This window comes from Triticum urartu, chromosome 1, assembly GCF_003073215.2.
Source record: "Triticum urartu cultivar G1812 chromosome 1, Tu2.1, whole genome shotgun sequence".
NCBI lineage: Eukaryota > Viridiplantae > Streptophyta > Magnoliopsida > Poales > Poaceae > Triticum > Triticum urartu.
In genome coordinates, this window is record NC_053022.1 from 282,490,130 (window position 1) to 282,515,474 (window position 25,345).

At 47.3% G+C, this 25,345-nt stretch overlaps 1 protein-coding gene across 1 annotated transcript; it reads left to right on the forward strand.

The window, feature by feature from the left end:
- Positions 1–4,186: 4,186 nt before the first annotated feature.
- On the forward strand, positions 4,187–23,986 carry LOC125532832. The gene is made up of 4 exons (XM_048696725.1): positions 4,187–5,239; positions 5,648–5,747; positions 14,400–14,679; positions 23,788–23,986. Exons 1-4 carry the CDS (start codon positions 4,187–4,189, stop codon positions 23,984–23,986), a joined length of 1,632 nt encoding a protein of 543 aa, XP_048552682.1.
- Positions 23,987–25,345: the final 1,359 nt, after the last annotated feature.

The following is a 25,345-nucleotide window of genomic DNA, read 5'->3' on the forward strand; positions in this document are numbered from 1 at the left end:
GTCCTTTCCCGGTGACAGTAAGGGCAGCAAGGCACATATTGTATTGTTGCCATCGAGGATAACAAGATGGGGTTTTCTTCATATTGCATGAGTCTATCCCGCTACATCATGTCATCTTGCTTAAGGTGTTACTCTGCTTTTAACTTAATACTCTAGATGCATGCTGGATAGCGGTCGATGAGTGGAGTAATAGTAGTAGATGCAGGCAGGAGTCGGTCTACTTGTCTCGGACCTGATGCCTATATACATGATCATACCTAGATATTCTCATAAATATGCTCAATTCTGTCAATTGCTCAACAGTAATTTGTTCACCCACCGTAGAATACTTATGCTCTTGAGAGAAGCCACTAGTGAAACCTATGGCCCCCGTGTCTATCTTTATCATATTAATCTCCTACTACTTAGTTATTTACTTTGCTATTTACTTTGCCTTTATTTTACTTTGCATCTTTATCATAAAAATACCAAAAATATTATCTTATCATATCTATCAGATCTCACTCTCGTAAGTGGCCTTATAGGGATTGACAACCCCTATTTGCGTTGGTTGCGAGGATTTATTTGTTTTGTGCAGGTGCGAGGGACTCGCGCGTAGCCTCCTACTGGATTGATACCTTGGTTCTCAAAAACTGAGGGAAATACTTACGCTACTTTGCTGCATCATCCCTTCCTCTTCGGGGAAAACCAACGCAGTGCTCAAGAGGTAGCAAGTTAGATCGTTACAGCGTCACAGGGGCAATTCAGCATTGTGTATCTCCTCAAGAGGGTTGTGAAATTTTGCGAGAAATCCATGAAGCAGATTGTGGTCACCACACCGGTTCAAAATCTTTGGTGGCTAAAGCTTTTCGTCTCGGTTTCTATTGGTTAACAGCTCATGCCGATGCTGAGGATTTAGTCAAAAGGTGCGATGGTTGTCAAAAATTTGCACGCCGTGCTCATGTCCCTGCTCAGGAGTTGAGAATGATTCCAATCACTTGGCCGTTTGCAACTTGGGGACTTGATATGGTTGGACCCTTTAAGAGATCCAAGGACAAAAAGACTCACCTATTAGTGGCAGTTGACAAGTTTACCAAATGGGTAGAAGCAGAGCCAGTCAGTAAGTGTGATGCGGCCACGGCGGTTCAGTTCATCAAAAAGGTGATATTCCGGTTTGGCTTTCCACATAGTATTATAACTGATAATGGTACTAATCTGTCAAAGGGTGAGATGGAGGAATTTTGCCAACATGAGCACATCCGGCTTGATGTAGCATCAGTGGCTCACCCCCAATCTAATGGTCAAGCTGAGAGGTCAAATCAAGAAATTTTGAGAGGTATTAAACCCTGGCTTATGGTTCCTTTAAAACGAATGTCGGGTTGTTGGGTGGAGGAGTTACCTTCTGTGTTATGGAGCATCAACACCACACCTAACAGATCTATGGGTTACACGCCTTTCTTCATGGTTTATGGAGCAGAGGCGGTTCTTCCTAGTGACATCCGTCACGACTCGCCCCGTGTGGCAGCCTATGTTGAAGCTGATAATGAGAAAGCACGTAAGGACTCACTGGACCTGTTAGATGAGGAGCGTGATCTTGCAGTAGCACGTTCAACGATTTATCAACAAGATCTCTGACATTATCACAGCCGCCGGGTTAAGACCAAAACTTTTCAAGAGGGCGATCCAGGATCAGACTGATATGCACAAGTTATCCCCACCTTGGGAAGGACCTTTTGTGGTCAGCAAGAATCTGCACAACGGTTCATACTACCTCATTGATGTTCGAGAGCACAAAGACTCACATAAATCGGAGGAGGAGACCAAGCGGCCGTGGAATATAGCTCTTCTTCGGCCTTACTATACTTGAGCCACAGGCTCTTCTTATGTACATATTAATGACAATGTATATATATTATATAATAAACCGAAGCCTCGAATAAAGCAGGGTCTCTGTTCTTTTTACATCATGTGTGAGCCTACAAGAGCTTCTACTGACAAAGAGGTGTTTTGTTAAACCGGCCTATACGGCCACATGGATATAAAGAAAATCACTAGGGGGCTTGGTCGTATCCGAACCATAGCTACACCTCTTGATCGGTTTAAAACCAAAAAGGGATATCACTAGGGGGCTTGGTTGTCTTCACACCATAGCTACACCTCTTGATAGGCTTTAAGCCAAAAGGAAATTATGTGGAGCCAAACAGAGTCTGTTGCATTAAACACAGCTCAAACATAGGTAACCACTAAGCACGGCTCACATATTACCTGGGGGCTCCTTGCTTCTCAAAGAACAATGAGTTTGAACCCTTGTAATAGGCTATCAAGCCAGGCTTGGAAGCCAGGTGTATTCACCTAAAACCCTGGGTTATCCTGCCTCTTTAAGTAAGCCACTTTGTCCAGGTAAACCTGGTATGACCCATCGAACGTTTGACAAGTCAATCCCATGGACCCTGAACTTGTCAAAGTTAAATCGGTGATTGGTTAAAGATTAAGGTCCATCTTAAAAGGCTTTGCAAAATGGTTTAACTCAGTGGCCTGGCAGCCCATGAAAAGCCTCGATTTAGGGCCTGGCAGCCCATGAAAAGCCTTGCATATTTCTTTTGTTTTTGTTGTTTTTATGATAAGGGATTTATAAATATTTTACTAATAAACCGGTGTTCATTACAACCCGGCATGACTTTCAGCGCTTAGTTGTTAGTACATGATCAGATTCTAAACCGGTAGCACACTGCTCCGGTCTGGTTTGACTAGATGTCACCAGCATTATATGAACAAATCAACGGCTTTTCTAGCCCAATATGATTTCTATATGAACTGGCAAGAGGGCCAGGAGTTATCAACACTTCGGATTGGTGTTTTCACCTCTACCATACAAGCAGTTGGTCAGCCAACGAGCACTAGTAGAAAAAGGGTCAACCGTGAAGCACATTAGTGCCGGTTTGAATTTGAGCCGGCACTAATGTGTGCATTAGTGCCGGTTCCAACGGCTAGCCGGCCGCTCTCATTAGTACCAGTTCGTGGCGAACCTTTAGCACCGGTTCGTGCCACAAACCGGTACTAAAGTGAGTGGTGGCAGGATGTTGTCAGTCCGGGGCCCCTCCAGCACCTTTAGTACCGGGTCGTATCACGAACCGGTACTAAAGGTCATCCTACATAGACCCTTCGTCCACCCGAGCTCGCTCTGTTCTTCCCCTTTCCCCTCTCCTCTCTGTTATTTTCCCTCTTCCTCCCAAGCTCATCACACATTTTGCCCAAAATTTGTCAAGATTTGAAGGCCCCCATCCATTCAAATGATCACAAAGGTTAGCAACTTTGTCCTTTCATCTCTCATTGCTAGATTAGCTCATGCAATGCTTTATATAGTGATTGATTTTTGAGTTTAGTAATTTGGGAGGAATTATATATATGTGCTAGTATTTGATTTATATGCAATCTGAGGTCAAAAATAACACTTAGTTTGCATATGTAGGTGTGGTTTACTTAGTACCTTCTAAATCTCCGTCGTAACCACCGTCGATCGCTCGCAACGTCCCGTCGCCGGCACCACCTTGTGGTGAGCCTCTTGTTCATGAAGTTTTATATAAAAAAATTATGTTTGTGTGATTTGGATATATAGTTACTCGTATAATTATCTTACCAATACGTTGTTTGTTATACATAGTGCCATGGTTTTGATATCCGTCCCCGTCGGCCCTCGTCCGGGTTATGATTCGGATGTGGTATATTCTCTTTTAAAACTATTCATTGCATTTCGTGTTTATGACAAATTATGCCCATCAAGTTGGCATAGATATTTGTATGTAGGAGGTAGTTGAATAGGAAATTCCAACCGACCCTATTGTCGAGAGGTTAAATTTAGTTGAAAGAGAAAACGAGGATTTGAAGGAAAAATTGAAAAGAATTGAGGGGGAGAAGATGGAATTGGAGTTGCATGTTGCCGATGTCGTCGATGATCACAATATTAAGATGGAGAAAATGCGCTTGAAGATTAGAAAGATTAGAAAATATGCCATTCATAGTGAGGCTTGGTATCATTATGCTGTTGGATCAATTGTTACCTTAGTTGCGATATTGATCGCATTTGTTGTTGCATTTAAATTCTTTAGCTAGAGAGTTATTTGTTTGTTGCATTTAAGTGTTGTATGATCTTTATGTATGAACTTTATGTATTGTATTAATTTGGTGTTTTCGGTGCTGTGTATTGAAGATGAGCCGGCAATGGATGTATGATGACCGATGTTGTCTCGTGTTCATTAATGGCGTGCGTACTTTTCTGCTTGCGGCTGAGGCAAACAAGTGGGCGGATGGTTTTATGCCTTGTCCATGTGCTGGCTGTAAGAATGGTCACAATTACTCTATGTCAAGAACCATTCACGTCCACCTGTTTGAGTCCAGTTTCATGCCCCACTATAATGTTTGGACCAAGCATGGAGAAAGAGGGGTTATGATGGAAGACAATGAAGAAGAAGAGGATGATGACAGCTATCCTGGCCATGGGTTCCCTGAATACGATGATACAACAATGAGGGAAGAAGCTGAGCCGGTAATGCGGGAAGAAGCTGAGCCGGCAATGCGGGAAGAAGCTGAAGAAGAGGCATCAGATGAGCCCATTGATGATCTAGGTCGGGCCATTGCCGATGCAAAGAGAAACTGCGCAAGTGATTTGGAGAAGAAGAAGTTGCAGCGCATGTTAGAGGATCACAAAAAATTGTTGTACCCGAATTGCGTAGGTGACAAGAAAAAGCTGGGCACCATACTGGAATTGCTACAATGGAAGGCAGAGAATGGTGTATCTGACAAGGGATTTGGAAAGTTGCTGGTAATGATAAAGAATATGCTTCCAAAGGACAACGAATTGCCCGAGAGTACGTACGAAGCAAAGAAGGTTGTCTGCCCTCTAGGGTTAGAGGTGCAGAAGATACATGCATGCCCTAATGATTGCATCCTCTACCGCGGTGAGTACGAGGATTTGAACGCTTGCCCAGTATGTGGTGCATTGCGCTATAAGATCAGCCGCGATGACCCTGGTGATGTCGAGGGCGAGCGCCCCAGGAAGAAGATTCCTGCCAAGGTGATGTGGTATGCTCCTATAATACCACGGTTGAAACGTTTGTTCCAAAACAAAGAGCATGCCAAGGCGATGCGATGGCACAGAGAAGACCGTAAGAAAGACGGAAAGTTGAGAGTACCCGCTGACGGGTCGCAGTGGAGAAAAATCGAAAGAAATTACGGGAAGGAGTTTGCAGATGACGCAAGGAACGTATGGTTTGGTCTAAGCGCAGATGACATTAATCCTTTTGGGGAGCAGAGCAGCAACCATAGCACCTGGCCTATGACTCTATGTTTGTATAACCTTCCTCCTTGGTTGTGCATGAAGCGGAAGTTCATTATGATGCCAGTGCTCATCCAAGGCCCTAAGCAACCCGGCAACGACATTGATGTGTACCTAAGGCCATTAGTTGAAGAACTCTTACAACTGTGGAATGGAACAGGTGTACGTGCGTGGGATGAGCACATGGGGGAAGTATTTGACCTAAAGGCGTTGCTGTTCGTGACCATCAATGATTGGCCTGCTCTCAGTAACCTTTCAGGGCAGACAAACAAGGGATACCGCGCATGCACGCACTGTTTGGACGATACCGATAGTATATATTTGGCTAATTGTAAGAAGAATGTGTTCCTGGGACATCGTCGATTTCTTCTGAGCAGGCATCCCGTAAGAAAGAAAGGCAAGCATTTCAAAGGTGAGGCGGATCACCGGACGAAGCCTCGCTGTCGGTGTCAAAACCGGCGGATCTCGGGTAGGGGGTCCCGAACTGTGCGTCTAGGCCGGATGGTAACAGGAGGCAGGGGACACGATGTTTTACCCAGGTTCGGGCCCTCTTGATGGAGGTAAAACCCTACGTCCTGCTTGATTAATATTGATGATATGGGTAGTACAAGAGTAGATCTACCACGAGATCAGAGAGGCTAAACCCTAGAAGCTAGCCTATGGTATGATTGTTGTTCGTCCTATGGACTAAAACCCTCTGGTTTATATAGACACCGGAGAGATCTAGGGTTACACAGAGTCGGTTACAATGGTAGGAGATCTACATATCCGTATCGCCAAGCTTGCCTTCCACGCCAAGGAAAGTCCCTTCCGGACACGGGACGAAGTCTTCAATCTTGTATCTTCATAGTCCAGGAGTCCGGCCGAAGGTATAGTCCGGCTATCCGGACACCCCCTAATCCAGGACTCCCTCAGTAGCCCCTGAACCAGGCTTCAATGATGACGAGTCTGGCGCGCAGATTGTCTTCGGCATTGCAAGGCGGGTTCCTCCTCCAAGTACTTCATAGAAGGTTTTGAACACAAAGGTAGTGTCCGGCTCTGCAAAATAAGTTTCCACATATTGACATAGAGAGAATAATATTTACACAAATCTAATCTGCTGACGTATTCCGTAGCGTGACATCACACTACGGCCAAGTCTTTATTCAAATCATTTTACTGTCCCACCTCAACGCGTTTAGCGAGGCGGTTTCCTTGGCACATCTTGTTAAAGCAGAGATCGTGTCCCCTTATTCCGAGATTCTCATCAATACGGGCGTGGGTAACCCAGTCGTACCCGTTGGTATGTTTTCTCGATCAAAGGCGAGTCCCAAACGGTCACGGGGAGGGCCCTTGGTATTCAACCTCTTATAAAGAGACCAAGGCCTTACTCCTTTCTTTCAATCTCAAACGAGTTCGCCCTTCGCCTCGAGTTCCAACACCCAAGGCTCCAGATTTCAGGCGCTTCGGACCTTCGACAATGTCCGGTTCCGACCTTCGAGGCTGATGGATGCCCTCCTCCGTCACGGAGGAGGACGTGCTGAACTTGAGAGACCCCAGGTTCTTGACCGGCGAAATCTGGCATAGGCTGCCTGCTCAAGGGCAGGTCATTCCCACTCCCAAGCCTGGTGAGAGTGTGGTGTTCATGTCTCACTTCCTTCGGGGGCTAGGCTTCCCGACGGATCCCTTCGTGAGGGGGCTCATGTATTATTATGGGCTGGAATTTCACGACTTAGCCCCGGAGTCCATCCTCCATATTTCCTCATTCATCGTCGTGTGTGAAGCCTTCCTCCGTATCACTCCTCACTTTGGACTATGCCTCAAGATCTTCAAAGTAGAGCCGAAGATGATCGAGGGACGGCACGCGGAGTGTGGAGGTGCTTTTATAAGCAAGAATGTTGGTGCTCCATGGCCCGAGGGCTCTTTTCAAGAGGAGTCCAGCTTATGGCAACGAGAGTGGTTTTATATTACCGCTCCCAGGGCCCCCAAGTGGGTGGCGCCACCTGCCTTTCACCCGGGTCCCCCACCACAGCTAGCGTCATGGGTTAATAAAGGATTGGACTGGGGGCCGTCCAAGGACGTGCCCTTGTTGCAGGGCCGCATTCAAGATCTCCTAGAAAGAGATATCAGTCTGGTCGAGGCGACACAGGTTATGCTGATTCACCGAGTTCTGCCCTACAAACGTCGCCCCCTCCGCCTGTGGGAGTTCAATCCGGACGGACCACGAGCTCTCCAACATTTTATGGGCGTGACGCCCGTGGAGATGTACAAATTGTTCTTCGGATCACAAGCAATGTGTCCGGACATGATCGAGGATGCAGGTCTGAGCTGCAACCGCCTGGATACTCAAGTAAGTAGCCCCGTGCCCGGACTCGCAATCCGCATATTTATCATAAAATTTCCCTTAAAATAGTTGTCCTTTAAACAGGAGTGGATAGCGAAAGCAAAGCTAATCAGGTGTTGGAGGTTGTGCCTTCGGAGGAAAGCGAGGGAGGGGACAAGGAAGCTGCGGCCTCCTCGAAGGAGGCTGTTTGGAAGGGAGGAATTGAAAATTCCTCTCCTTAGGGGAAGAAGAGGAACGCCTCTGAAGACCCGGAGACCATGGCCTCAAAGCGGGGGAAGAAATCTTCGCTAGAGGGTCCTGTGCTGGGGGATGCTTCGGCCGAATTATGCCCTCAAGGGGATCAGCCCTCCACCGAGCCGTAAGTAGAGAGGAGTTTTTCTTTTTAAGAGATGAGAGAAATCCTTGCTTTATATTTGAGAAAAGTAATCGAAAATTTACCTTGTAGTTCGGACCTTAGCCCTTCTCAGCAGAGCTCGTCTTTGGGGGATCTTCTTCCGGAAATGATGGAGAGCGGAACGCCTCCCCCTGCCGTACCGCCTTGCGAGGCAGGCGACCCTGAGGTATCGTCGCAGAGGGTTTCTCCGAATCCGACAGGGCCGAAAGGTAGTCATATGGCCCCCCAAAGCCCTCCACGTCCGGCCTTCGAGAAGGGCCATCAGACGAGTCCGGCACCGTCTGGTGCACGGTCGGAGGAGCTGAAGGATCTGCTAGGGCGAGCATCTATCTCAGAGGAGCACCGTGCATTGATGGGTACGGTGATTAAGAGGATTTCATCCGCTGAGAGCGGATTGCACGAGGCCGTCAGGAGATTACTGATAGGTTTTGAGGTACGCGAAATAATGTACCCTTTTTGGACAGTTGCGCATAAATAAGACGCGCCCTGTGTAGATAGTAGCCCCTGAGACTCTGTGCGTTGTCAAAAGTGACGGCGCGCAAAGGATCATAATCCCAGGTCTAATATGTCGCCTTCATACGTAGGTGGCGAAGTGTCCGGTGGCCAGCCGGACTGATGGATTTGCTGAGCTAAAGCAGCAACTTGACGTGGCAGATGCCGACATCGCGCTTGTCAACAAGTGGCTTGACGAGGCACAAGGTATGTAATTCCTTCGGCGGCACCTGGTAAGAGGAGCTTTATGCCAGTATCTTACAATGTGTGTGCTTGATGCAGATGGTGATGCTGCCATGGAGAATCTTCGGGCGGAACTTGCCCGAGCCAAGGAGCAAGCCAGGAAAAGTGATGCGGCTGCCGGAAAGGCAATTGAAGAGTTGAAAGCCAAACAGGCTGCTCACTGCCGAAGCAAGAAGGAAATGGCCGACATGGCTGTGAAGCTGAAGAACGCTGTTGACCGTTGCAATCTTCTTGAAAAAGAAGATTGGGCGGAACAGACGGACCTGAAGAAGGCCGTTGCCGATGCCAAGGATGTTCGCTCTATGATGAGAGCTATGAAGGAGGAGTTGCGTCAGGCCGGAGAGATCGCGGCTGGAAAGCCCTTTATGCTGCGGAGGAAGTTTTGTGATCCTAAACATGCTCCGTTAGACCAGATGTGGAGTACGGCGGACACCTATCTAGATTTAGCAGCGAGTGCCGCAGATGCGGCCGAACACTTCCGAGATCAAGAAGATTGCGAAGTGGAAAAGCTCTTCTGGTCCCAGTTCCACAATCCAGAGCATCCACTGTCATTAGCTGATCGTTTGGCCGAATGGGCCGAGCTAAATAGGTTGTCCGGACTCGCCATGAAGTATGTCATGAGTCATCTGTGGCCATAGAGGCCAGAGCCGAAAAGTTATTTCAACTTGGTGCAGAAGTTCCTTGGTGCGGCGCCGCATATCAATGCGATGAAGAGGTCAGCGTGCATAGAGGGTGCGCGGATGGCTCTTGCCCGTGTCAAGACATACTGGGCGGAAATTGAAGCCACCGTTGTTGCATCCCCAGACTCGAATGGAAGCCAAGCACTATTTTCAGGAAGTTCTGCAAGGCGCTCGTTTAATAGAGACGCAGTGCTCGAAGGATACTATATTCGAATAGCATATATTATTGTAAAACAATATTTTGATAAATTGTAGAAGCTTTTTATACTTGTGCCTGCAAGTATTATGACACCTCCTGTGCGGCCGTTTAACATATATGTATATATAATCTGAAAGATGGCAGTCGTCGGCTTCAGCCCCCACGCACATAATGCGGGGGTGTTCGCAGAAGGCGCATTTTCACACTTGATCCAATGTCTTGGTCCTACAAAGGAGGTGATAGCGCAGCGAACTAGGCAATCGGACTATGATGCTTTATCACTTTCACTTATCCATAGGAGTTTAACAGTGAGGCTACTTATATAGCCCCTGGTGGCGCCTGCGCTCGCCCGAACTCGAAGCGCGTATGTGCCTGGCTGGGAAATGGCCCTTCGTTAATGTGGAGGAATCCTAAAGATTCTGGTAAGTCATCGAGTGGTTGACCAGTCTCACGCTATATCATGACAGTCAGTTTTCGGCTTTCTCTACTGAGGTGCTCGCCTGGCCGAACCGGGCCACAATTGCAGTAGTTCTCCTGGTGCCGCCTTAGCCGATAGAGCGGAACGTAAGGCAGCAAAACACAGGAGCCGGGAAAACCCAACATTTGACCAAAGACATGATTCAGAGCTGATGAATATAAGGCCAAACTCGCGACGCCGAACACTCCCTAAGGTATTCGGTCTTTATGAGGGCGGGCGGGATAACGCCCTTAGTAATAAGCCCCTAGTGTCCAGGTACGCGCAAAACTCTGACGTGGCCACATGCCAAAACGCCAGCCTCCTCCTTGGTTATACCAAGAAACCAGGGGATGTGTATCAACAAGAGATAGTAAAAAAGGTTTACGCAGGGTCTTAATCTGAAAAGAATCCTTGGAACGGGTCCCTGTTGCACGTCTGCGCCTGTGTCTCCGTTGTGTCGTATCCTGGACGGGCGTAGCACGGTGTTCATCTGTAAAAAGAGAGGAACTTAGTTGAAGAAAGATCGTGCCGGACATAAGTTATACTAAATAAACAAAGTATAAATCGAAATGGGTAAAATTGAGCTTTATTGTCCCTTGTTTTATATGCGCGGAGCCCCTAGTACAGGGGCATACGGCTATTAAGCCTTTATCAATTGTATGTTTGTGCCGGACTCGTCTAGCCGTGTCCGTGGTCTTGACGATCTGTTTAGGTGCCTTGGCTGGCGAAGCCGCTTTATTGTGGGGTTGTCAAGGCAGCCGCACTGTCTTCCGCGTGGGGGGAACACTCAATGTTTTCCCTTTAATGAGATGATGCCTCATGGACCGGGCATCTTAAGCGTGAGAGATGCATAATGCGGTATTGCATTAAAGCGGGCGAAAGCTTCGCGTCCCAGCAGTGCTTAATAGCTACTTGAGAATGGGGCGATGTGGAAAGTTAGCTGTTCGCGACGGAAGTTATCGGGGGAGCCGAACATAACTTCTAGCCGGAGAGAACCCATGCAACGGGCATCCGGGCCTGGCGTTACCCCTTGAAAGGAGGTTTTGCTATGGCAAATTTTTGTTGGGTCTATCCCCATGTTGCGGATTGTGTCCTGGTATAACAGGTTTAGACCACTGCCGCCATCCATCAGGACATTTATAAAGTGGAGTCCGCCAATTATTGGATCTAATACCAAGGCAGTCCAGCCTGCGTTCCGGATACTTCTAGAGTAATCCTGATGGTCGAAGGTGATCGGTTTTAACAACCATTGGCGAGACTCCTTTGGGATAGGCCGTATGGCGCGTATCTCTGGTGGCGCCGTTCTGTTCGTCACGTGAAGCAAGTTTACTGTTTTGACTTCTTGTGGGAAATCCTTTTGTTTCCTGGTGCTCTGCTTGTGGGGTTCATCGTTGTCCTCACTTGGTGTGTCGAGCCCCTTGTGTTCGGCATTGAGTTTGCCGGCTTGCTTGAAAACCCAACAATCTTTGTGGGTATGGTTCGCAGGCTTCCCGGGAGTACTGTGTATTTGACATATCTTGTCCAAGATTTTGTTTAAGTTGGATAGCTCGTCCCTGTTATCCTTGAGGGGCGGCTTTCTCTGATTCTGCCGCGAGCTTTTGAATCCGGCATTGACCGCCGTGCTCTTTGGGTTGTTTCCCTTATTCCGGCGCTGGTCCTTGCTGCGTCGGGGTTTTCCGTTTCCATCCCTAACTTCGGATGTACTTGGGTTGCTGGTGCTACATCTTGCCAACCAGCTGTCCTCTCCTACGCAAAAGCGGGTCATGAGGCTTGTTAATGCGGCCATTGTTCTTGGCTTTTCTTGGCCGAGGTGTCTGGCGAGCCATTCGTCACGAACGTTATGCTTAAAAGCTGCTAGGGCTTCAGCGTCCGGACAGTCGACTATCTGATTCTTTTTAGTAAGAAATCTGCTCCAGAATTTCCGGGCTGACTCTCTGGGCTGTTGAGTTATGTGACTGAGATCGTCTGCATCCGGAGGGCGGACATAGGTCCCTTGAAAATTTGCCCGGAAAGCATCCTCAAGCTCTTCCCAACTTCCAATGGTGTTTTCGGGAAGGCTTTTGAGCCAATGCCGGGCTGGCCCTTTAAGCTTGAGGGGTAAGTATTTTATGGCATGGAGGTCATCTCCTCTGGCCATGTGTATGTGGAGAATATAATCCTCGATCCAGACCCCAGGGTCTGTTGTTCTGTCGTACGCCTCTATGTTTACGGGCTTGAATCCCGCTGGAAATTCATGGTCCAGCACCTCATCGGTGAAACATAGGGGGTGTGCGGCACCCCTGTATTTGGGTGTGCCGTGATGTTCGGATATTTGTTGTGTTGCATTGCTTACTAGAGCTTGCTTTCTTGGCCCGTAGATAAATCTGGCTGGGCCATCTTTTTGATGCGGATCCTTTGGTGGATCGTGTGCCGGCTTGTGTGCGGCGCCACTTGCCGCTCCATGCTGGCCATGCGGTCATCTATCCGACCGGATGACTTTCCTATTTTTTGACTGCGGGGGCTCTAAGGCCTCCTCGTCAAATTCAGGCAGTAGCTTTCGCTTTGGATAGCTTTTTGTGCGGCGACTGCCGCCATATTTTCTACGGTGTTGCGTACTTTGCTCCATCTGATTCTGAGTGCATCTTCCGCAGTTTTGAGCTTCTGCTTCTGCTTTTTCAGGCTATGCGCAGTGGCGACGAGCCTTTTGTGGAGGTTCTTCTGCTCCATGAGCTTATCCGCCGTAAGGTCGTCCGGACTGTTGTTTTCGCCGGGGACGGGGTGTTCGGTTTGTTTATCCAAGTTGCCCTGTTCGGACAGTTGCTCGAAGGCATGTTCGTCGTCTGCCGGCTCATCCTGCTCTATGGCTGGGTCTGTATGGCTGCTGTCTCTGTCGAGGCAGGGCTTGGAGCGGCGCTTACGTCGCCACTTTGATTGCTTTTCGAGTGAACGATCCCTTGTTGCATCCCTGTGTTCCTCGTCGTCGCTTCCTTTGGGTGTGTCCACCATGTATACATCATGAGATGAGGTGGCTGTCCAGTGCCTTATAGGCGTTGGTTCATGTTCATCTCCTACATCGTCGTCCATACCGTCGATGTCTTCAGAGTCGAAGTCGAGCACGTCGTTTAAATAATCGACAGTGGCTACGAAGTGGGTGGTGGGTGGGCTTTGAATTTCTTCATCATCCGCATCCCAACCTTGTTGACCATAGTCCGGCCAGGGCTCTCCTAATAAAGAGAGAGACTTTAGTGAATTCAGAATATTGCCGAAGGGCGAGTGCTGAAAGATGTCCGTGGCGGTGAACTCCATGATCGGCGCCCAATCGGGTTCGATCGGTAGGGGCATAGAGGGCTCGGAGTCTGGAGAGGAGTCCGGCCCCTTGGAGTCACGGGCTTCGCAGAGAATAGGGCTGGTGTTCGGCTCGATCGCCGTAGAGATTGCAGCCCCCGAGGCGGTGTCCAACCACCTATCCTCGATTGGCGCAGTTGGCTCCGAATTAAGGGTCGGAGCATACACAGGTGCGGCCTCCAGGGCACTGTTCGGCGGCACAGCTAGATCATGCCCATCATGACAGTGTGGCGCGCTCGGCTGTGGCTCGAATCTGTCGAAGATCAAGTCTCCGCGGATGTCGGTTGTGTAGTTCAAACTTCCAAATCTGACCTGATGGCCAGGGGCGTAGCTTTCGATCTGCTCCAGATGACCAAGCGAATTGGCCCGCAGTGCAAAGCCGCCGAATACGAAGATCTGTTCGGGGAGAAAAGTCTCACCCTGGATTGCATCGTTGTTGATGATCGGAGAAGCCATCGGGCCTAAAAGTGACGACACAGAGGAACTCTCAATGAAAGCACCAATGTCGGTGTCAAAACCGGCGGATCTCGGGTAGGGGGTCCCGAACTGTGCGTCTAGGCCGGATGGTAACAGGAGGCAGGGGACACGATGTTTTACCCAGGTTCGGGCCCTCTTGATGGAGGTAAAACCCTACGTCCTGCTTGATTAATATTGATGATATGGGTAGTACAAGAGTAGATCTACCACGAGATCAGAGAGGCTAAACCCTAGAAGCTAGCCTATGGTATGATTGTTGTTCACCCTACGGACTAAAACCCTCCGGTTTATATAGACACCGGAGAGAGCTAGGGTTACACAGAGTCGGTTACAATGGTAGGAGATCTACATATCCGTATCGCCAAGCTTGCCTTCCACGCCAAGGAAAGTCCCTTCCGGACATGGGACGAAGTCTTCAATCTTGTATCTTCATAGTCCAGGAGTCCGGCCGAAGGTATAGTCCGGCTATCCGGACACCCCCTAATCCAGGACTCCCTCACTCGCCACCGTACTGGTGCTGATGTACATGATATGGTCGAGGATTTGAAGGTGGTCTTTGGAAAGGGTCCTGGTGGACAGCCTGTTCCGAATGACGCTGATGGACACGCACCCATGTGGAAGAAGAAATCTATATTTTGGGACCTGCCCTATTGGAAATACCTAGAGGTCCGCTCCGCAATCGACGTGATGCACGTGACGAAGAATCTTTGTGTGACCCTGCTTGGCTTCTTGGGCGTGTATGGGAAGAGAAAAGATAAACCTGAGGCACGGGAGGACCAGCAATGTATGCACGGAAAAGACGGCATACATCAGGGTCATGCAAGCTACGCTCTTACCAAAGAAGAGAAGGAAATCTTCTTTGAATGCCTGCTCAGTATTAAGGTACCGTCTGGCTTCTCGTCGAATATAAAGGGAATAATAAACATGGCAGAGAAAAAGTTCTAGAACCTAAAGTCTCATGACTGCCACGTGATTATGACGCAACTGCTTCCGGTTGCATTGAGGGGGCTTCTACCGGAAAACGTTCGATTAGCCATTGTGAAGCTATGTGCATTCCTCAATGCAATCTCTCAGAAGGTAATCGATCCAGAAATCATACCAATGTTAGAGAATGATTTGGTGCAATGTCTTGTCAGTTTCGAGTTGGTGTTCCCACCATCCTTCTTCAACATCATGACGCACGTCCTAGTTCACCTATGTGAAGAGATTAACGTTTTGGGTCCTGTATTTCTACACAATATGTTCCCCTTTGAGAGCTTCATGGGAGTCTTAAAGAAATATGTTCATAACCGTGCTAGGCCAGAAGGAAGCATCTCCAAGGGCCATGAAAATGAGGAGGTCATTGAGTTTTGTATTGACTTTATTCCTGACCTTAAGCCGATTGGTGTTCCTGAATCGCGGCATAAGGGCAGACTGGATGGAAAAGGCACGCTAGGAGGGGAACAAATAATATGTATGGACGGACATTCTCTCACTGAAGCACACTACACAGTTCTACAGAATTCCGCCTTGGTGGCTCCGTATATGGATGAACACAATAATTTGCTACGCTCCAAACACCTGGAGCGGTCTGATGACTGGATTACACGTGAACAAACCAGGAGTTTCGCCAGCTGGTTGCAGACATGTACCATGCATAACGCCTCTATTGAAGATGACATGTACTTGTTGTCCCAGTTACCATCTTCGAATATAATGACTTTCAAAGGGTACGAGATAAATGGTAATACATTTTACACGATCGCCCAAGATAAGAAGAGCACCAACCAAAACAGTGGTATCCGCTTTGATGCAGAAACCAAGATGGGAAAGGAAACATATTATGGTTATATACAGGACATATGGGAACTTGACTATCAACGTGGTTTGAAGGTCCCTTTGTTTCGGTGCAAATGGGTCAATATGACACGAGGCGGGGTAATGGAAGAGCCGCAGTATGGAATGACAACAGTGGATCTCAACAATCTTGCGTATGCAGACGAACCATTCGTCCTAGCCAATGATATGGCACAGGTTTTCTATGTGAAGGACATGTCTACCAAGCCGAGAAAAAGAAAAGTTAAGGAAGCGAATGCATCGTACGATGAGCCAAAGCGGCACATAGTTATTTCTGGGAAGAGAAACATCGTGGGAGTGGATGACAAGACGGACATGTCAGGAGATTATGAAAAGTTTGATGAAATTGCTCCAGGAGGGAATCTCTCTAATAGTTAGGGTAGCTAGTTATGTCTTTCGGCATTTGAAATGCGAAGAAATTTTATGTGTAAGCAAATTCTTTCATGCATTTACTGATTTTTTCAGCTAAATGACCCTAAAATTGAAAAGCATTTCAAATGAACTCAGAAAAGGTTGAAAGTTGGCATGGTATCATAATTTCACCCACATAGCATGTGCAAAAAAGTAGAGAGGGTTACCGCAAAAACTGGATGCACTTCGTGTACAAAATGGACAATCTCTTTCGAAGTATCAGGGTTTCGGACGAAAACTCATCCGTTACAAAGGCATTTCATTTTTAAATAACCTAAGCATTACCAAATTGAATATAATGATAAAACACACTAATATTAAACATAAGAAAAAAGAATCACTAAAAATCTATTTTCAAAGTTAAGTTATTCACAAACTAGTGATTCACACAAATTTCAAATAATTCAAAATTTAAACTATTAAAATTTGTAAACTACCGGTACTAACAGAAAGTTTGTAATTTTTTGTACCTAAAGCAAATATATTCACAAACAAACTCTAAATACAGCAAAAAAACAACTCTAAAATAAATAAAACAAAAATAAGTAAAAAAAAATAAGAAAAAAAGCCCACCTACTGGGCCACAGCGGCCTGCATACAACTAGAAACCCAAATTCTAGTTGGGCCAGGATGCAGGCCCGCTAGCCCAGTAGGCCCAACAGGGCATCGCAGAAGAGGTAGGCCCAGAAGGCCTGCTTAAGGGAGGAGCTCGAGACAGCAGCGACGGCGGGGCTTATAAGCAGGTGCGAGTGCCCCTCGGCTAGCGAGGTGGGACTAAACTTTTGCGCCCCTCGCCTGGCAGCGCACACCCTTTAGTACCGGGTCGTGGCTCCAACCGGTACTAAAGGGGGGGGGTCTTTAGTACCGGTTGGAGCCACCACCCGGTACTAAAGGGGTGCCGTTCCCGCCGCTTGGCCTGGCCAAAACAGACCTTTAGTACCGGTTGGTGGCTCCAACCGGTACTAAAGGTTGTTCTATATAAGAAAACACTTCAAAAAAATTGTCAGTTTCTCATCTCTCCCTGCTTCTTTCTCCTCTGCCCCGTCGCCGCCGCCCCTCGTCGCCGCCCCCGTCGCCGTCTGTCGCCGTCCCCGTCGCCGCCCCGCGCCCCGTCCTCCCGTCGTCCCCGCCCGTCCCGTCCTCCCGTCCGTCGTCCCCGCCCGGCATGTCCCCGTCCCCGTCGTCGCCGCCCTATCTCCGTCCCCATCCCCGTCGTCGCCCACCGCCGTCGCGCCTCGCCGGTGAGCTCCTGTGCCCCGGCCGCCAACCACCCACACACACACACATTGTTATAGAATTGTTAGCAATCTTTCTGTTTTTTAGTTATAGAATTATTAGAAATGTTAGTTTTAGTTATAGAAATGTTAGTTATATATAAATATTAGAAATGTTAGTTATATAGAAATGTTTTTTAGTTATAGAAATATTAGAAATGTTAGTTTTAGTTATAGAAATATTAGAAATGTTAGTTTTAGTTATAAAATTTAGAATTTGCATATATGAAATCACAATCCATCATTTAAAAAATGTTGCTTTACTTTTGCGGCATATAGTATTTGCTGTCGACGATGCCCGGCCCGCATCCTCGCCGTCGACCCGTTCGCGATGACGTCCTGCTTCAGAGGACCCATGTTCGGGACTGGGCTCCGCCGGGCTGGCACTGGGAGGTTCTACCTTCAGGGGCGCGACGCTTGGTGAGGAACTCGGCCCCGGGTCCCGTCGTCGACCCTCATCTCCTTTGGTGGCGTTCGCGTGGGCCACTTTTGGTGCGGAGGGAGCCGGCCCCGCCGGAGGTGGTACGTCGTCGTGTCAGGGAGGAGGACGAGCACGTCCATCGCTACATGGCTGCTATGGACGTCAGGTTCTCCAATACCTGGCAGGTTCTTTTGGGAGATCACCCGAGCTATGATCCAGTGATGGTTCCTTCTCTTTGGGTGTCCACCGCCCGCACCTCAGGAACCGTGAGTGGCCTAGATTACTCTGTAGTATTCGATCTTTATTAGCTTGCTAGCTAGCTAGCTAGTGATGTATTCGATATTATATCTATTATTCGAGACGATGTATTCGAGATTATATCTATTATTCGAGACGATGTATTCGAGATTATATCTATTATTCGAGACGACGTATTCGAGATTATATTCGATGATGCTTATTATGTACTATGATTGATTCAGTTTTTCCTTATTAATTGATTGCATCCATGCATTGTAATTTGAAAAGATTTCTTTTGGATTAGTTAAACAAAACCTATGGCAGACAATACCTGCAGAGAGGGAGAAGAGGCCCTGTTCAATATCATACGCAATCCTCCCGGGCCAGATGATGATCAGAATGAAGAAGATTATGACGGCTCCAAATATCTAAACAACACCGGGGAGGGTGATATGATATTTGATCGCGACGACCGAATTGATGAAGTCATGAACTATGAACATGACGAAGAAAATGTTGATCTTGAAACAACAAAGACCGGCGAGGTATATATATTTATATAAGCAGGCATCTGGTGATCATCACATGTTTTAAATGACTTGAAGATATATTAACGAATCGATCTTTCTTCTTTCAGCCATCCGGATCGAGCAAATCTTCAGGCAACAGGAAACGTGGCCTGAACAAAAAGTTTAAGGAGGGCGTAAAGTACAATATTGAGGCCATCAGACCTAATGGCGAACCATTAGCGCCTAAGAAGATTGCAGACAAGTTCATTCGTCAGTGCGGAGTTCTTGTGAAGGACCAATTCCCGATCTCCCTTCAAGAATGGAGAGAGCCAGCAAAGCCACGTCCAGGAGTTACTTTTGTCGATGACAAACAAAAACTTCTGCTTTGGGAAACGCTCATGGAACATTTCACCCTACCAGATCATTTCACAGATGCAGATGTGGAGAAAGTCAAGGATGCTGCTCTTAGGAACATGGCGGTTGCATTCAAGAACCACAAGATTCGTGAATGGGCCAAGTACGTCAACGGAGGAAGGAAGACTCCAGTATTCGAGGGAACACTAGAGAAGCAAAGTGCTCATTGGGACGATTTCGTGAAATTCAAGGATTCGGAATTATCTAAGGAACGGTCGAGAATAAACAAGGCCAATGCCGCAAAAAAGGATAAGATCCATAAGCTGGGGCCAGGTGGCTATGCGGTGGGAATGCCTAAGTGGGATAAGTCTGAGAAAGAGATGCTGGATGCAGGTGTCACTCCAGAAACATTGAGCTGGCCCCCCAGGTGCAGGACTTGGTTCTATGCGCACGGGGGGAGTTGGACCCGAAGACAGGCAAAGTTTCGAAGAAGGCATGTCTGGACGGAGCCGAAGATAAGCTACTTGTTGCAATAGAAGAGGCTCGATCGGGGTTGTTCGAGCCCAACAGAGAGAACGACGAGCTTACGCGTGCCCTGGGAAATCCTGAACACCCGGGAAGAACACGAGGCATGGGTGCTATTCCGTGGTATGAGGGGTTTTCGGAATGGAACGCCGACTACAGAACCCATGCGAGAAAGAAGATTGCGGAGGAGAAGAAGAGGAAGATGGAGGAGGAGCAGAGGAAGCTAGACTATGAACGCCTTCAAGGCCTAGAATCAGCGCACGCGGACTTGGCAGTCAAATTCCAGCGGCAGCAGGAGCAGATCGACTCACTTATCCAACAAAGGGGGTCTCAGCAGCTAGCGGATGATCCACCATTGGATAGCACCGTCCCATCCATGCCGAGAAGCAGCGTGGGTTCCGCCCTGGGCGACGCATTGCTGGATAGCTACCCAGTGGATGATATCATGGAGAACACTAACTGTGAGCTACACTTCAAAATGAAGAGCATATCCATGAAGGTGGCGGACGCCCTTGCTTTTACAAATCCCCCCGAGGCAACCTTCCATTGCAACCCGATTCCAGCGGGCTATGCTCGTGTCTTGGTTGATGAGGTGGTGGACCAATATTCGGGGCTAGAGCTTGACATTCCTGGAGGTGACGATGAGCACACACTAGGAGAGGCCAACCATCGTATCATCCTATGGAGAAAGGATTGCATCATCTTTCGAAGGCCACCGACACCGCGTCATCCGACTCCTCGTCCCAGTCCGCCACCGAGTCAGCAGACTCCCTCTCCTCCAAGTCCACCAACACGTCAGGCCACTCCTCCTCCAAGTCCGGCACAGCTTCAGGCCACTCCTCCTCCTCCAAGTCCGGCAAAGCGTCAGGCCACTCCTCCTCCAAGTTTGGCACAGCTTCAGGCCACTCCTCCTCCAAGTCCGGCACAGCTTCAGGCCACTCCTCCTCCTCCAACTCAGCCACGTCAGCCGTCTTCCCCGCCTCAGCAATCACGGAAGAGAGCCGCCTCAGCTATGGTGCGTAGCAGTACAAGTCGAGGTAGTACTAGAGGTATAGGCGGAGGCAAGCGATTTCAATATGGTCCAAGCCTCGCGCCTCTTCCGCGGAGGCCTTACGACAAGTCCGAGGAGGAAAACGTAGCCATATCGAAGGCCGAGGTGGAAGCCCATTTTGCACCGAAACCGCCACCGCCGCCAAGGGAGAAAGTGCCTGTGGAAAAGATTGACCACTTCATTCGTATGGCTAGAGCACCAGCTCCCAAGCCTGTTGACACAGACTATGAGCGCCACATCAAGAAGTTAAATCGAACACGTCTACAGAAAGAGGCGAGCTCGAGCTCGAGCAAATCAGCTGGCAAAAGGAGCGGTTAAACCATTCCCTAGCTGGGAGAACAGGTGGCGCAATCAATCCCCCCCCCACTTGTTGTGCCAACAACACATGAGAGTAGGCGCGCCCAATATTATTGTGGGCAAACCGTTAACGTTCCCGGGGTAGGCGATGTGGTAATAACCGAGGAGCATATTGCGCGGGTTGAATCGATCGGGATCACTATTGGACAACTCCTTGATATCGAGCCCATGTCTCCGACTAGAGAGGAGGAAATAAAATGGAAATATGCCCGGGGCCAACCTTTGGTCGAGCCAGAGGAGGTCAATAAGCTCCCAACGAGAATGTATGAATTGCATCAATGGTACATGGACATTACCAAGATTTCCAATCGAGAGTCCCTCATGGTGAATGTCAACAAGGATCATTACTACCATGAGAAAGCTGTGACCGTTGAGTATTCAGAACTATTTCAGCTATACAATCAGGACGCACTCGGCAAATCTATCGTCAGTTGCTATTGTCTATATGTGATTTCTTTCTGTAATTTAAGTCTCAAGCTAGCTGTAGTGATCATTTTGATCAATCATTACCTGTAATTATCCTCACTATATTCTATGGTATTATGCAGGATGAAGATTTATGAAATGAAAAAAGGTGGACGCTATGGTATTGGGTTCGTTGACCCAAATACCATTAATGAATACACATGGAAAATAGATCCATATCACGAAAAAAGTGTAGAGGAAAGCATGCTAGAGTTCTTCAAGGACCTCAAATACAATGAAGATATACTACTTCCTTACAACTTCCAGTGAGTCACATTGTCTTGTACTACAAATTCTATTTTCCCTACTAGCTAGCTACATGTTTTTGCTTACATATGCCCGCTTAATTAAGACATGCAAACGTGTGTGCATGCAGATTTCACTAGATCTTGTTAATCATTAAAGTTGATGAAGGAACAGTTGAAGTACTAGACTCACTACTTAAGAAAGCAAGTGACTACACCATCGTGAAGGGGATAGTCAACAGGTAATTTCAATCATTATTAACTATATCTCGGCATATTTAATTAGTTCATCATTTCCTGATAACAACTATTTAATAACCCATTTATTCATTTTCTTTGTCGGCGGGCAGGGCTTGGGCAAAGTTCATCAGGGCCACTCCAGGCCCATGGAAACAAAATCTGAAATGGTATCGACCCAAGGTAAGTAATTAAGTAGTACTAGCTAGCTGCCATCTCTTTAATTATCATGCTTGATTAATTATTATCTGATCAAATTCCATGCTCGTAAAGGCCCTGAAGCAGGCGCCGGGGAATGATCTATGTGCATACTACGTTTGCGAGAACATTCGCATGATGGCGTCCGAAAGGAGCAAATCTCAAAGACAGGAGTGGGTACGATATCGATTGTCAGAACACTATTCACAATTTTTACACCATTATCGATATCTAGTCACACAACTAATACACATGCATATTGATCTCCTTCTTAACAGTTCAAAGAGGTGCGGGACAAACTCCTAGCACAGGACCGCATAGAAGCAATTCAAGAGGAAATAGCGGGATTTTTGCTCGACCAGGTCATAGATCCCAAAGGAGAATACTATTACCCGCTACCGCCCCCATGAACCACTTCCAATTGTTATTGTGCTCCGAAGGCACCAATTAGCTAGGCTAATGCCACTGGCTCCGAAGGCACCAATTAGGAGAAATTGTATATATATATATATATACACATGTGTGTATATATGTGTGAATTAATTAATGGTGGTTGTGAGACATTCGATGATATATATATACATATATGTATATATATTATGATCGGTTCTACTAGAAATTCTATTTATATATATGCATAACGTGTACAATATGTAGTATCGTAAAATACTAGCAAATGAAAAATAATTAAATGGAAAACACAAAATTAAATGAAAAAGAAATCATAAACCCAAACCCCCCCCCCAACCTTTTAATACCGGTTGGTGACACCAACCGGTACTAAAGGGCTCCCTGCCCCCGAAGCTGGCTCATGCTACGTGGTTGCCCTTTAGCACCAGTTCATGCTGAACCGGTACTAAAGGGGGGGCTTTAGTGCCTACACTTTAGCACCGGTTACCAAACCGGCACTAAAGGGCCTTACGAACCGGTGCTATTGCCTGGTTCTGCACTAGTGGAGGTATGTCACAGATATTATTTATTTTATCCGGTTAATACAAATCTTGGTTATTCAGCCAAGTTATGTATATTTTTGGGTATCATGACCCGTCCAGTGGTAAACCACTAGGACGCTTTCAAGTTCTTGTATGCAGGAACGCAAATCATCATGGACTATGCATAAATAGATCCCAAAAGTGAAACAAGTTTTCAAAATATCAAGCAACACAAGCATGCTCGATGGCATGACAGATAAAGGTGTTTCTGCTATCTTATTACAAGGAGCTTCAAAACGGCCCAAATTGAATAATTGTTTTCAAGCAGTAGCAGACTGTAGCTTGTAAACCAGTCGCCGGTCTAAGATGCTTCATCGGGACGGCTTGACGGTTGAGGGTCATCTTGTGCAGTCACATCTTCTTCATCCCTCCCCAAACGCTGGAAATTAACCGTTGACCAATCGATTTCGGTTAAAGCTTGAAACACGGCCTCTTCATGGATAAGGCTAGAGGGATCAATGTCAGGAGCGTAAGTATGCTTACGGATTGGAGGCACAAGTTCTTCAACATCATGGATCACGGCAGGCTGTCTTTTTCCTTCAGCATCATAAACCGGCTGGAAATGAGATAAGTATGTGTCCTCCGCCAGTTTGCTAGCTATTAGCCGCATCTCCTTTGTCAGCTTTCGGAGATCATCATTGTTGAAGTCTGAACCGTCCTCCTTCACACCTGGATATCCTTTAATGATATATGATGCTTCAAGATCGGGAATCCATGCTTTGGCCCGGATTAGTGTGGTCAGCGCTCCTACTCTTGCGGCTACTTTCTTCAGTTCTGTTATCCGGGCAGGCAGCATGGCCAGCTTCTCAAGAGTTTCCTTTATCAATGACGGCGCCGGCTTGTTATATGCTGCAATGCAAATTGCACGCTGGGATCCAGAATATAGCTATTCTATTAAGGTGTACATCGCTTTAAGCTTCATCCGCATGTCAGATCCCAGATGCGCAATGCGGGTGCCTGTCACGGTTTAGTATCAGTAAATCGGTCAATGATAAGATCTTATGAACTAGATAAACGGCATGCGGAGGTACTTACCAAACACAGTGGACGTCATGGCATCAATCTGCCGCTTTAAGTCGGTCAGTTCGTCTACCACTGGCTTCAGGGCTGCTTCTGCGTCCTTAGCTTTCCTGGTTAAACCGGCCTTTTCTGTTTCCCAGTCAGCATGCTCCTTGTTGAAAGTCTCTTTCAACTTCTCCATAGCTTCCAGGGCATTAGTCAGCTCCTCTTTGGCTTTGGAAGCCTCTGCTTGTTGAGACTTTACGTTCTCTTGAAGATCAGCGGTTTGAGCATCCCTCTTACTCAGCTCGGCCTACAATGGCGAAGATATATCAACAACGGGATATGTATTTTCTAAGTACCAAGCGTATAATAAGTTATGCACTTTGTACTTAGGGGCTAATGCCTATTTGCTCTATTACCAACAAATCTTTCACAAGTCTCAAGTACAATGCAAGCATTATCCTTAACACTTGGGGGCTAATGTACATCTGTTCAAAACTGACGCATTGATTCAAGACTCAGTTTACCTCACAAAGCTAAACCGGCCCTTGGGGGCTACACCGATGAAAACTACATGAATACAATGATAAAGTGTCGGTTTTGTTTTTACTGAAGACTTAACATATTGAGGATCAGCATGCAAGGATTAAGATATTACGAAGTCCCGGTTTATGATTAACATCGTAAACCGGCCCTTGGGGGCTACTTGTGCCGATGTCTATACTTTGGAATCCAGAAAGGAAAATACCTCATAGTGTTCCTTCATCAGGTTTACCAAACCGGCTTCATAATCACGGTTTGAGTGTAGACGGTTTAAAAACTAGAGTGGAGTTCTTCAGTGCTGAGATGGGCGTAGCTTGACAAATCAGTGCTCCATTTACCCTTCTCCATCGCAGCACGCTCTTCATTGGCACTATGTTTGGCCAAGACTACAGGATGGCCAGGAGAGCTGTGGCCCATACCGGTAATGATAACATCATCTCCTTGGCCTCCAGTAGTTTTATGGGTGATGGTGGAGTGTTAGTGGCTCTCACTGGACTGGAAGACCTATCGTCAGCCCGGATTGGATCTGCCGGTTCACTGTCAGGTACAGCAGTGCCAGCTCTAGTTGATTATCAATATTCAGCTCTTGAGGGGGTGGTTCATCAAATGTGACATTTGGATTTGGACTCGTGATACGTATCCGTCGTATCTACTTTTCCAAACACTTTTGCCCTTGTCCTAACTTGTATGATTTAAATGGAAATAACCCGGACTGACGCTGTTTTCAGCAGAATTACCATGATGTTGTTTTATGTGCAGAAAACAAATATTCTCGGAATGACCTG